The sequence below is a fragment of the Pseudorasbora parva genome, chromosome 15 (assembly GCF_024679245.1).
Source record: "Pseudorasbora parva isolate DD20220531a chromosome 15, ASM2467924v1, whole genome shotgun sequence".
Taxonomy (NCBI): Eukaryota; Metazoa; Chordata; class Actinopteri; order Cypriniformes; family Gobionidae; genus Pseudorasbora; species Pseudorasbora parva.
The window spans coordinates 38,851,831-38,864,906 of NC_090186.1; the positions used below are offsets into that span (position 1 = coordinate 38,851,831).

The 13,076-nt window shown below is 39.0% G+C and overlaps 2 protein-coding genes across 2 annotated transcripts; both read right to left on the reverse strand.

Moving 5' to 3' along the window:
* Positions 1 to 1,180: 1,180 nt before the first annotated feature.
* On the reverse strand, positions 1,181 to 6,780 carry zpax1 (zona pellucida protein AX 1). The gene is made up of 21 exons (XM_067418703.1): positions 6,662 to 6,780; positions 6,484 to 6,581; positions 6,299 to 6,394; positions 6,098 to 6,222; positions 5,891 to 6,031; positions 5,703 to 5,810; positions 5,464 to 5,628; positions 5,299 to 5,395; positions 4,910 to 5,127; positions 4,669 to 4,822; positions 4,254 to 4,462; positions 4,056 to 4,173; positions 3,776 to 3,975; positions 3,591 to 3,705; positions 3,333 to 3,502; positions 3,160 to 3,263; positions 2,942 to 3,072; positions 1,802 to 1,991; positions 1,563 to 1,701; positions 1,394 to 1,496; positions 1,181 to 1,299 (listed from the first exon to the last, which is right to left on the reverse strand). Exons 1-21 carry the CDS (start codon positions 6,685 to 6,687, stop codon positions 1,229 to 1,231), a joined length of 2,778 nt encoding a protein of 925 aa, XP_067274804.1. The 5' UTR covers positions 6,688 to 6,780; the 3' UTR covers positions 1,181 to 1,228.
* Positions 6,781 to 7,857: 1,077 nt separating this feature from the next.
* On the reverse strand, positions 7,858 to 11,655 carry ttc32 (tetratricopeptide repeat domain 32). Its single transcript, XM_067418029.1, has 3 exons — positions 11,500 to 11,655; positions 8,607 to 8,773; positions 7,858 to 8,382 (listed from the first exon to the last, which is right to left on the reverse strand). The coding sequence occupies exons 1-3, from the start codon at positions 11,613 to 11,615 to the stop codon at positions 8,255 to 8,257; spliced, it is 411 nt and encodes a 136-aa protein (XP_067274130.1). The 5' UTR covers positions 11,616 to 11,655; the 3' UTR covers positions 7,858 to 8,254.
* Between the last annotated feature and the right edge of the window lie 1,421 nt (positions 11,656 to 13,076).

Here is a 13,076-nt window from a genome sequence, read left to right on the forward strand (position 1 = left end):
TTTAGATAAAATTAAAATGTTACATTTTAAATAAACAGCAGAGATTTAAAAAAAAAAAATGACCGTATTAAAGTAAAAAACATGTATTTTACTTTTGCTATGGTTAAATAAACATTCAGTAAATCTTCAAAAGATTTTACATTTTGGTGCAATTTCTCTAAATGTTGATATGGCAACTAATACTGGCATGTGTGGGAAGTTAAACCATGTGTTACAACTAACCCCGTGTTCAACATGACTGCGTAAACATACATGCCACTTTCTAAAGCCAAGTGGTGTGTTATCTGTACGCATTCAGCTATCCACGTGCATGTCTACTCCGTGTGATTCCGCATGAATGTCTACGCCGAAACTAACCAGTGTCCCCACTATCTAAATGGATTCATAAGCTGCTTAAAGAATGTTTCTTGTGATGGGTAGGTTTAGGGACAGGTTGTGCAATGTGTAAGGGCAGTGTAGGGGATAGAATGAAACTGATGAGCATGCTAAAAAGCAATTCTCTTGATGGCATGCCAAAAATGGCATACAAATTGGGGTGTCATATATAGCATGTCATGAGATCAGTCTGCCATGTTAGGTTGGGAGGGAGTGTTTCTGCAACAAAAAAACCCCTGAACATTTACACAGTGTCCAAAAGACACCTGCAGGTAATGCTACTTTGGGAGGCTTGCCTCTGAGCCTGTTGACTTATCACACCGTTTCTCCTAGGCTAGTGCATTGACTAAAATAGGTCTAGAGCATTTGCTGGAAAGGGGAAAGAGTCGGCTTAAATTTGTGCAACTAAAGTTTTGGAACCCTCCTATAGAAGTTGCTTCTGTACTGTAGCTCACGAAAAGCATTTAACTGCTGGATTTCTGTGGTTACCATGCACAAGCATTATGACTGACTGCAGTGGTTGGTGTTAAATCTTAGTGTTCTACTGACGAAAGTCACCTATAGCTTGGATGCCCTGGGGTAAGCAGATTGTCTCTTTTGGGTGAACCATCTTAAATGTAGTTTTGAAGCTACTCAAATCTGAGCAGCTTAACAATCTGCTCTAAAAAAGGTATAGAGAGAAACCTGAGTGTGACCATCCATGGAGTAAACTAGATGGTTAGTGGGGTTCTCCTACCTTAAATTAACCAGTCAGTACCATAAAGAAATGGCACAATTACAATTGACAGACTGCAAGACAAGATGCTATTTTGAAGATTTAGACACTTTATTAGGGTTGCAAAATCAAAACAGATCAGAAGGCTGAGAGCAATATTTTTCCTGTTGATAGCTGTGATTTCTGGACATTATTATAGTCTCTTCGTACTGTAAGAGAAGGAAGACAAATGCTTTAGAGACTTTGCAACCCAGACAATTGACCATACAGATGCAGTTTAAACAAGTCAGTAAAGGAGCATACCTTTCTTTCCAGTTTTTAAAGGAATGGGAGATGGACACTGTCGCTTACAGATTCCATCATTCTGATCGACGTCACAGAGCACAGCGTCACAGTGTACATAAATCTGGGGAGAGAAGTAGTCAGTGATACAGCCTGATGCACAAGCACTTCTAAGATGAGCTCTGGTTACCTGAGATTGGGGTGTGACATCATTCTGCACAAAAGTAAACATCTTGATTTCAAAGTGTTTCACGTGAGATGGGTATGGAACCACACCAGGAGTCAGAGGGTGAAAGATGGTCTCATATTGGTCAGCCAGATTCACACAGCTGTCAAGAGCAAAGACAAATTGAATGCAAACAGTAGATTCTCATTTAAACAAGTGTTCATTGGGGAAGTCCAAGGGTTAAGTTGTTTAAAAATAATTACCCATCTACAATTAAGTCCCATCTTGGAGTAGAATTCCGGTCTTCTTTCAGAGTAGCCCAACAGTTCTCCAAAACTAGCTCTATCTGAGGATCAGTGGACTTAAGTAGCACTACCTCAAAGAATAGAGGGCTTCTCAAGTACTGTAAGACTGGGTAGTCCTCTTCTGAATAGAATTTGGTATAAGAGCCATCTGGGTGGAGGGGGAGAAGATACATGATCCATGAAGATTTCCCTGCCATTATTCAGATGCCCTTTTACACCTGCTATTAAACTTGTTTGTGAGACTTGATCACATGTCAACCATACAAACAGAAGTGGCTTAAATGGGTGATCCAGTCACAACTTGAGTCGCATGGATGATTTTAAACCAAGCAGTCCTGATGCATCCCAGAAAAATAGTAATGAAGGCTTGTGGTTTCATAGACAAGCCTTAGTTTAAGCCCTAGTTCAGTTAAACTACTTCAGTGGATTTAATGTGCCTAGATGAAGTGTTATGACAAAACTATTGGGATCTGACATTTAGATAGTGTCCATGCAATTTGCTTTCAGTAAAGAGGCCCAAATATGCTTTCTAGTCTGGGACTAGATTATGCCTCTTCTGTAAAACAGGGGATAGCTGTTTAAGTGTTTTAATTTTAGGAACTAGTCACAGCCTTCCCTGATCACGTGACCAAATCACTCAATTAGATGGTGGCCAACTCTAGCTGTCAATATCCACTTTTTTGTAGACTTATTAGCAAGCTTTCATTTAAGTAAATCCTGTGTCTGAAATAAGGTTCTTTAAAGAAAGTCATGAACATTTTGGGTGAGATGTTGAATAGGAACACATTTTCCATTTTGCAAATTAACTAATCCTTTAAGCATAAAGCAGTTTTAACACCACCTTTCAAAGTTTAGCCTTAGCCAACAGTTGATTTGTACTATAGCAGCCTTAAGGCCCAGATAAACTGATGCTGTTAGTTCAAACCAAAGTGACATTTCAGAAGTTAGCATCTGGCATGAACCATCATTGGTCCATGGCAGTTATGCTCTGAGGCGTCACCTGTGGAAATACTTGTTCAGTAACAGTATGTGGGTGCAAAACTTTAAGCTTAACTGAGTATTTGAGATGGTATACAAGTTATTCAAGTACTAGCATACCCAAAGCAAGTTTCATTACAACGTGCAGCTCTCCAAAACCAGTCTCCGGCAAAGGTTCATTTTCTCGTGGCTTGGTGAAAAATGCAATCGTCTGGGTATCATTTAGTTTGTAGAAGCAGGACATGGTCACTCTAACAAGCAGAAAGAAGAAATACTTTAAAAATAGCTACACAAAATCAATTTGGAGGCATGATACATAAATGCACCCCTCTTCTCACCTATACTCTGGATCAGGAGTGCGTGAATCTTTACCCTTCTGGTAAACTGGTAGTGCGTTACCCAAGCCAATTTCATTCTGATACATCATGACACCATCATAGAACTGAGGGAGAGATGAAAGCATAAGAGGGTGCAGGTTTCATATAGGACAAGCAAAGCATTACCTCCATACCGTTCTAGTTGTTCCACAACTGTTTGCGTCAAAAGAGAAGTAGGCAAAACGGTCGTTGCTGAATTTGGGTCTGCAGGATTTGTCTCTCAGGGTAAGTTCACGAGGGACAAGCTGGGGTACGGATTCTACCTTCACTGCAAGGGCTGACATGGATCCATTGCTGAAACACTCTGGAAAGGGTCATGCAAAAAGCAATTGTTATTCTCTGGGCAAAACGCATGTTAGAGTTGACAACTTGTAACACCATGCAAGACATACCAGTCATGGTCATGGGAAAATTGCAAGCCAGGGAAAATTCACTAAGGGTCCATTTGTTGACTGGCTCCCATATCAACACGTCAAGCCGAGCCCTCAAGGATGATGGGTACATCAGCTGTAAAGTTAAGACATTTAGACAGACACAGCAAATACTCAAAGAAAAAAGCAACAAAGGGAAGTCATACCTCAAACGCAACATCACGTGCTAGGAAAGGCACCTCCAAACTCATGTGTGTATCATTCTCCTTTACACCATAATCTGCTCGTTGGTTTGCAGTCAGGTCATGTGTACCAAGCATGACATTAAAGTTCTTGCCCATATTTCCAAATGAAACCATTATGTAGAATTTCTCCTCATCACAGGATCCACTCACATTTGGAAGAACTGGATGGGGAAGTTTTAGAAAGGACTCAATCCTCTTCAGAATTTGTGAGAAGCTTTCAGATAAGCTAATTGTTACTTACCAACATCTTGAAGGCTTGCATCAACAGTTGCAATGTAGGAGAAGGGAACAGATTCCGGGACAATCATAAAACCATAGATGAGGCGAAGAGTATAAACCGTAAGCAACAGGTCCGTTTGCTGCAATGAAAGACAGATCAGAAACTGCAAAAAAAAAAAAGCAACAACAAAAAAAGCAGCCTCACTGAGTGGACACTCACCGTTTTCACAACAACGGAATCAGAGAAGGGGACTTGAAGTCGAAATGCCTTGGAGCCATTTTGAAAGCGCTGCTCCTGTACATTGAAACCCCTCATATTGGCCTCTGCCAAAGTAAGGACTCCAGTGGAAAAAGTGATGTTTACCAACTCGACATCATAAAGGAAAGTTCCCAAGAGCACGTCAAACAGTCTTCCATCTACAGCTGTGACTGTAAGAGAAATGCAAGCCATTAAGCAAACATCTGCAACAAATGGAACTGCAAATAGAGCACTCAAAAACAAGACCAAGCTAAAAATAGCAACTCAATGGTACAAGGACTACATGTTCAACAGGAAGAGTGAACAGTGCTTTGAAAGGTACATTTTGCAATGCTATGATGCTGCTAGTTACACAACTTGCTAGGAACCCACTCACAGTCAACTAATTGGGGTGGTCTAGGCATAAAGGGTGTCTTGATGGGGAACAGGACTCTGTATCTAGTTGAATCCATGCCTCCTTCACTCCACAGCAACTCCAGCATTGACTCGATGTTGTATCTGATGTGGTACTGGTTATCAACAGCATGACTCTACAACAGGATACAACCATTAGCTTTAGCTGAAGACTTTGCTGAAGACTTTTAAAACTGGTCAGATTTAAACAAAACCCCACCAACCTTGTAGTAGCCATCTGGTCCACCAATTGGCAGTTTCATTACAATATTATTGCCTTCTATTGTCAAGATGTATCCTCTAGCAGCCATTTGTGCAGAGTCTATTTGCTTTCCATTGATACCCATATACAGCCCAAGGATGCGGTTCTCAGTAGAGGTCATTAGTGGATTAAATCGGGGGAAGTACCAGGTGATCATGTCATCCGTAAAAGAAAGTCCACCTGCAAGTGAGGGAATAGGTCAAGGGTTCCATCTTAGTCTTGGAGATCCACTTACCTGAGGAGTTTAGTTCCAACACCTAGCTGTAGTTTACGTTAACTACTTTTAAGTTAACTAAAAACAAGGAACAGACCCTGCAAATATTGTCTCAAGTATTCAGAGTAGTCACATACCAGTTGGGCATGCAGCAACAGTATCCAACATGGTTACGGACCACTGTCTCTTGAAGTAGGTTGTCACCCTGATAATCTTCATTGGTATGCCATTCACCTGTAGAGCAGGTACAACATTAGCTCAAGCCCTCTTAGCAAATGAATGAGGCACTAGTTCCCACTCACGTTCTCGTCATAGGTCTCAGGCATGTCATATCCACTTCGTACCACCAACCGAGACTTTGTTGTGGTTACTCCATATCCTGCCTTTAGGGCATCTTCAAACGCTATAGCTTTTTGTGCAGGTGTGAAAAACACCATCCGCCAGATGTTGTTTTCAGAGGTAATAGCCTAGAAATTAAGGAATGCACATGTGACCAAGCTGCATGTGCAGAGGACACAAAACAAGAACTGGCTCACCATACCTCAGAAACTGTATCAGTCCACCGGTTATCATACACAGCTGTCTTTTGAGCCATCTTAGGCTTCCTACGCATGGCTGTGATTTCTCCTGGCAATCGGTTAACAGACACCTAAGAGAATTCATAATTTAGATATCAGCAACAAGGCACCAGTGCTTGATGTTTGTGGCACAAGCCAGCCAAGGCTTTACCTCCATATAATTCCTATCGCAAAGTACTTCACGGGGGGCCCATTGGTCACGGGTACAGGTCTCATCCACGAGAAAGATCTCTTGTTCCGCATTGACACCACGCACCCGGACACGCATGTCAAGATCAAACACAGCATCGTCCTGAATGGAGAAATAACTGAGTCTACAGAACACAGCAAATGTTTAAGGCCAAAGAGAGACAGTTACCTCATTCTCTGCAAAACAGTTGAGGAAAGATGCAAAGACTCGGTAGTTACCCCAGGGATCAGAGTCTATGCTAAAGCCACATGTAGTAGCCAGTCTTGGAGTTATAGGTTCAATTTGGGAGCCATCTGGGGGCACAAGGTTAAGACATGAATATAGATTGCAAGTCAGCTTGTCAATATAACTAAATTGCAGGCAACTTACTGATGGCATCAAATTCAACTAGACTTCCAAAAGCTAGAGATTTATCTACAGTTAGCCGCATATAACCTCCAAGACAATCGGTTGTCAGTCCTGTTCCTGAAAGAGATGCATATTTGAAAAAGAGTCAGAATTGACATGAGGCAATTATGACCACACACCTAGTCAAGTACACACAGAAGACATACTTTGGTTGAAATTCTGTGCTGGGGCCACATTCTTCTGTGGTGATACAAAATTGAAGTTTTTCTGTGCCAAAACCACAACTCCCAACAGCCATAAAGTACTGGGGGAAAAAACACAACATTAAAGAACAACTTTATTTTTTTTAAACAAAACACACTAGCAACAAAAACAATAACTTACCAAATCCCAGAAAGCCATGGCATCATTGCTCAAAACCAAAAGTCTGTTATCAGGTGGATAAGATGTACTGAAACCACCACAATTCAAGAGCTGTAAATAACACATTCATGAAGTCGGCTGAAAGGATATTTATACAGAGACCAATTATTGTGCACAGGTGATGCTGGTCATCTAAAGAACAGGTGTCATGAGTTAACTATTATGTTGCAGCAGATAGAGAGAAATTCCTCTCACCGTTAATGAATGAAAGCTGGTCCAAATTAATCGTTGCAATAAAACATTATCCGCAACTTGCACTGACAGGTCTTAAAATATGTAACTGCCATTGTTTTCTCAAGAAGCACATCAGTAATGTTTTTTTTAAGGTGTTTATAAAAGTTACTTAAATGTTTTACCTGAGGTCTATTCCTGGCTTAATCTGCGAATGAAACCATTTATATTGAGTGATATATGCACCGGTAGCCTATATTCTTGACAGTTCTTGTGAAATTCAACAAAATGTATTTTAAAAAGATTACAAAAAGCATAAATACAGACAAAATGTATATTAAAGAATGTTTATTAAAATAAAAAAATAAAAAAACACACACATATATATATATATATATACACATCATTATTGCATTTATTAATTATTATATAATAATTTTTGCACTTGTGTGACAGGGTTCCTAAAAAAAGGATTTTGAGTGGGAAAACAAACAAATCAGTTTTCTAAAATACACTATAAAAACAAATTCAGGCCCCAATTGAAAATTGTCTATTGACTGGCCACATCTAAATTGTTCAGTTGGCCAAATACAATTTCTGTGAATGGATGCAATTGAATTTACAGAAATTTAATATGGCCAACTAAAATTTTTAGATTTGGTCATTTTTCATGGACATTTGGACATAAAAAAAAAAAAATGTATACAGTGTATAAAATAAAGATTCTCTAAAAAATAAATGTATTCTAGTGTTTTCATGGTAAAAGTTTAGTGATTCTTTGATTGTAAAATATGACTGAATTAATAAAATTTGCACTTTCATTGCACAAAACACACACCACTCAATCCAGAATAATCTAAAGCAGACTGTACTTTGCTGTTTGGTGATTGTGCAACATCAAACCACATTTACAGTATCAAGCTGATGTGTGACAGATCAATATGTGCAAGTTATAAAAGCCTTTTAGGTTTCTTCTCATCGAAGAGATAATACATTTACAGATTACTAATACACATTGAATATAATGCTGAAATAATTCTGTATGAATGAACCATTTATGTTAAATATGGTCTGAAAAATACTTTGGAAGGAGGTCTAGAAATTTAAATCTGGAAAAGTATGGCATTTTGAAATGGAAAATGTGGAGAAACCCTGACCTGAAAAATCAATAACTATTAAACGTATTTTAAAATGTACACCATCATGCATTTTATTCAGAACAGTTTTCATTTACATCTTGAGCAGTGACTTACAGGGGACTGGACAAAGTTTGAAGGTTTTGTGATTGCCCCCATCACGTCACGACTGCACAATCACATGCTTTTGACAACATAACTTATTTTTGATTTAACAGATGTAAAATTCAATGACTAGCTCTCATCATCAGTAGCCTCTTTTCCACTTTTCTTCATTGTCCAGGAGTGTCTGACTCAAACTTTCTCTAGCATCTTTAAAACCAGGATTCAGCTCCAGGGCTCTCCGAAAGTCAATCTCAGCCTCCTTGAAAAAGCCTTGAGAGGGAAAAACACAATGAAATCATTTAGCACCCCTTAGTGGAACATAGCAGATTGACAGAAATAATGCTCTGGGGTGTAAAGTTTAGCTGGTTGGCTGATCTGAGTTAGTTTAATCTAGTCTGGCTGGTCATCTCCAAATAAAGAGTTTTTCACAAGCAAAGTGTGATGTCTTAGGAAAATACTTAATCTACAGCCTTATCGTTAAACTTTGTACCTACCTAATCTGTAACGTATCAATCCTCTGTTATAAAGTGGCACTTCAAACTGGCTGTCGATCTGTATGGCCGAAGTATAGTCATCCATGGCTTCAGAGAAATCCACCCTGAGGTACTTCACCTGCCCTCGATTATTATAGGCGGTGGCCAAATCAAGAGCATTACAGTCTCTAGAGAATATAGAAACATGAGATTACTAGTGAAAACATTAATTTATTAAAGGTGCTGTATGTAAGTTTTTACTGTACTAAAGCATAAAAATACCATCATCTGTTTGCAGATATTTAGGAAACATTCCAAGTTCACATCATTCTCTGAAAAGCAATGCTACAGCCAGTTATTTTACTTTGAAATGTTCTGTGTCAGAATGTCTGTTTTTGTTTTGGTCCGTGTGATACCATGCGCTGCCAGTTTGCCCAATAGTATTTCGACATCACAGGTAGCCAGTTGGCGGAAAATGCAGCGTACTGCTGCCATGAAAGCCAGCAAACAAACTGGGTCAGAGATTAAAGATTCTACCCGACCTAAAAAGTCTCAACATCAATTAATCAAAAAAATTAAATAAATTAAAACGCGTATACGTCAACTTACAGCGTGTGTGAGTCAGAGTATGTGAGCGGATTCCTCCAAAGCAGAGAGCGCTTTTCTGACGATCCCGCTCCGCCCGCTCACTCAACCCAGAATTACCTTTGTGATATGCTGGTTCCAAAATACGTAAAATTAGTAGGGCTGCCCCTGACAAAAGTTTTTTTTTCTACTGGACTAATGACTAAGTACACATTTATATAAGGCTAATTTAATAACTTAAATATATACTGGAGAGAATTCTAAACGAGTGTTTGTTATAAATTAGCCTATTCCGCAGTCAAGCGCACATAAAGCTTCCCACAAAGAACAGCAAAAGTAATGATTATGACTGTGTCAAAAATATCAAGGAGAATATATACATACAATACATAATTCTTTATTAATAAACTAGATTTTTTTCTTTGTCATTACCGGCTGCAAAGATAGAGTTGAGATGCTGACTTGCCATCTCCGCAGTAGTGGATGCACCAAGAGAAAAGTGCATATGCCAAACAGATACTATTTCTTTTCGTTTTGAATTGTTTCATTTGAAAATATATAGATATTTCAAGCTTTATATAAACATTTTTCTTGAGTTTCAGTTAATTTATTTGATGCGCTTTAGTCCATGATTTAGCACCATGATTATATTGTCTGCTGTATTTTCATATTGTTTATTAAATCTGACAAATGATTGTTGAAACATAGATCAAAATTAAGATACAATTTATACAAAACGAAATTTACTTTAAAAAGGCTTTTTACAAAACAAAAGAAGTGAAGAAGTGATCCGCCACGTCTCCCAACTTATTGTGCATTGTGTCCTATACTCATGTTGTTAACTTTTCATATCAACAGATGAAATTATATAAAAAATATAAATATTTAAATACAAACATGAAACTTTTTTTAATGGCTACAAGTAGCCTATAGTGCTAGCCTAGAAATCTAGATGCAGTAGAATACAGCAGACGCTGTAATTGCCTAACTCTTGCCGGGCCAAACACATCGTGTATAGAGTCGGTGGGCGGGACCATAATGGCGATGGCTGAGTTGCGTTTGCGTGCTTCTAGTAAACACAGAAACTGGCGAACGGCGGTCTTTCGAATCAGCTCTGACCACGACATTGGGAGACTTGGAGTTTAGTTTTTCTCTGAGAAAAGGACAAAGAACAGCACTGAAGTCATTCTTAAAAAGGGAAGATGTGTTCTAAGTTTTGCTGAACAGATACGGTGAATGTTTAATCTATCAACAAGCTCTGTTTCACCTTCGTTGCTCTGGTCTGGTGGTCCCGCCTCTCGGATTGAGCCCTGTCTATGGTGAGTTTCTAGACCAAACATCTTGATGTGGGTCTGGCTTGTCAGACTACTATAGTGCAATACAGGGAATCAAATTTCATGTCCTCAAAACTGGCAATCCGAGTGAGGAGGATGAAGCAGGGAAAACAATATTTCGAATTTCTTAGCGGTCCTTCTTACATACAGCACCTTTAACTAACCCAATGACAAATAAAGGTTAGAACGGTTATGAATCAGCGCATTGATTCACGTTTCGGATTGCGTGTCAAACTGCCAAACTGCTTTTATCGTTTTTACCTCTTGTACACCACAGGAAACACGCACTCGCGCCCTCGGATCAGTCGGACGTAGTGGTGTGCAAGAGGTAAAAACGATATAAATTCTGTTCGTTTTCTCAAACAAACCGCTCGTTTCGCGTCTTAGGCCATCAGTGTGTACTTACGATGGGGGATTGTTTAATTTGGACTTCTCTGTGTATGCTCTTTGAGGTGGTGACCATAGACCTGCATTATGTGAGGCACAGACAAGAACGGTTTGACCTAAAATTATCAAAATTAAAACTACTGGGGAAACAAATACTCCTCGGATGCCCATGAGGCAAGCTAAAACATATCAAAATTTAATTTCAAAGTGAACTATCCCTTTAATGACATAAATAAAAAAATTGGGTGAACTAACCCTTTAATCAATGGCCCGGTTTCACAGACTGGAGTGGGCTTAGACTAAACCAGGATTAGGCCTTAGTTTAATTAGGACCTTTACGTAGCTTTTATAAGCATGCCTTACTTAGTAAAACGCATCTTGAGACAAAAACAATGGCACTGAAATATTTTAAGATCTTTCAGTGCAAGTTTATTTCTGCCCAAACATGCATTTTAGTCTGGGACTATCTTAAGCCCTGCCTGTGAAACAGGGGGAAAGTGTTTTACGTGCGTAAATTACTTGACAGCAAACATCTGTAGCCTACTAATGTTTACACTGTCATTGTCCTTCTGACTAATTTATTCACATACAACTACAGTCATTAATACCTGGATTTGGTGCAGGACTCGATGAATTGTGTGTATAATTCCTCTGCTCGTTTAAAATTCCTACTGTTGAACTCATTATGTGCTTTTTGTAGGATTATGAGTTCGCTGTCCTCCATGAGACGCGCTACTGGCGACAGTCAAATCATGAATATTAATTAGTACGTACTACCGTTCCTGTAACGTCAAGTCTGGACCAGTCACGTAATTAATATTCATGAGAGTTAGATCGTTTGCTGATTTGATGTTTCTGTGCACTGGCGATATGCGAGTGCCCTCTTCTGAGCTGGAGTGTAATAATTAGCGCTGTGCTTGACTACTGTAACTTTGACTTTGACCACCAATAATATAAAGTGAGTGAACTTTCAAAGTGCCACATTTACGACTAATGCTGTTGGTCTCTGCAATTTTATATTTCTACTGATTTCCTCACAATTACAAATGCCAACTGTACAAAACAGAAATTTACCTCTGGTTATGTCAATGTAAGTTAGGCTCCTGTCTTCAGCATAACTTTTTTTTATACCTAACCTCTTTAACTCTAGTGATTTGCTGGGGAATTTCTCAGGTCCATGCTTACCCGTGAGATTAGGATGTGAAAATCTTTACCAGACTTGTTTTTCACCCAGTCTTTGACAGAATATGGTTTGAGAGGCAAGTGGATGAAATGTGTACACAGGGAATGCTTTGAAGTGAATAGGATCATTTATAACCAACAAAGTGTGCCAGTCAAGGTTCAGACAGCAGAAATATTGGCCGTAGTGTAGCCTGCTTCAAAACGGTTGTGAATATCTCACGTTGCATCGTGAACACTTTACTTTAAATTGCACCAATGGCGCCTGGTGCACCTTCACCCAGATCTCAGAACTCCGTGACCTCATATTCTGGTAGATGGATTTTCCACTGAACCGAAATGATCTTTGCTCACACTTTGGACCCAAATATTGGTGTTTGCTGTGAGAATTAACACATTACACTTAAGTCTAATGTGAGCAAAGCCTTGAGCAGTCAGATGGCCACTCAATCTGATCATTCTTCTCCAAAAAATCCCTTTCATCTCCTTGCAACCAGATGAATACTTTCTCTGTTTGCTTTAACAAGGGATGGAGATGTGATATTGAAAATGCTCCAATGCCAGGGGGTTGTGAATCGATTTTAGATGGGATTAATTTAGAGTGAGAGATGGATCTTGATGTTCTTAGTCTTAGAATTTGTGGGATGTTCAAATGTTGTTTGTATGTGGGATTAAATAGTCACAATCACACAAAGCTTGTCAAGAGCATGTTTTTGTGCAGTTTCAGACCAATGATTATACGATTATATTTAGTCTATGGCTAGACTGAAGGTCTACAGTTGGTCTGTAATGTCTGAGATATTGATTCAGGCACATCTCACATGGGTTGCAGACAGACAGGTTTTTGACATCTCACTGTTAAACCTATAGTATGTCTTGCTGAACTATGTGATAATGATTTCTATAGGGATGTCTGTACGGTTTAAATACACCATGTGCTATGAAATCAAGGCAAATATTATGAAGCGGAAAAAGAGACTTTGAGACTATTTATTAAAGGTATTTC

Excerpts from the sequence above, each read along its gene's own strand:
- ttc32 (XM_067418029.1), bottom strand. The coding sequence starts at position 11,615 with ATGGAGGACAGCGAACTCATAATCCTACAAAAAGCACATAATGAGTTC. Across the intron at positions 8,774-11,499 it reads GAGTCCTGCACCAAATCCAG|AGACTGTAATGCTCTTGATT; the intron begins GTATTAATGACT and ends TATATTCTCTAG. Across the intron at positions 8,383-8,606 it reads ATTGATACGTTACAGATTAG|GCTTTTTCAAGGAGGCTGAG; the intron begins GTAGGTACAAAG and ends TTCCCTCTCAAG.
- zpax1 (XM_067418703.1), bottom strand. The coding sequence starts at position 6,687 with ATGATGCCATGGCTTTCTGGGATTTG. Across the intron at positions 3,976-4,055 it reads TGCAAGCCTTCAAGATGTTG|TTCTTCCAAATGTGAGTGGA; the intron begins GTAAGTAACAAT and ends TTCCCCATCCAG. Across the intron at positions 3,706-3,775 it reads CACGTGATGTTGCGTTTGAG|CTGATGTACCCATCATCCTT; the intron begins GTATGACTTCCC and ends TTAACTTTACAG.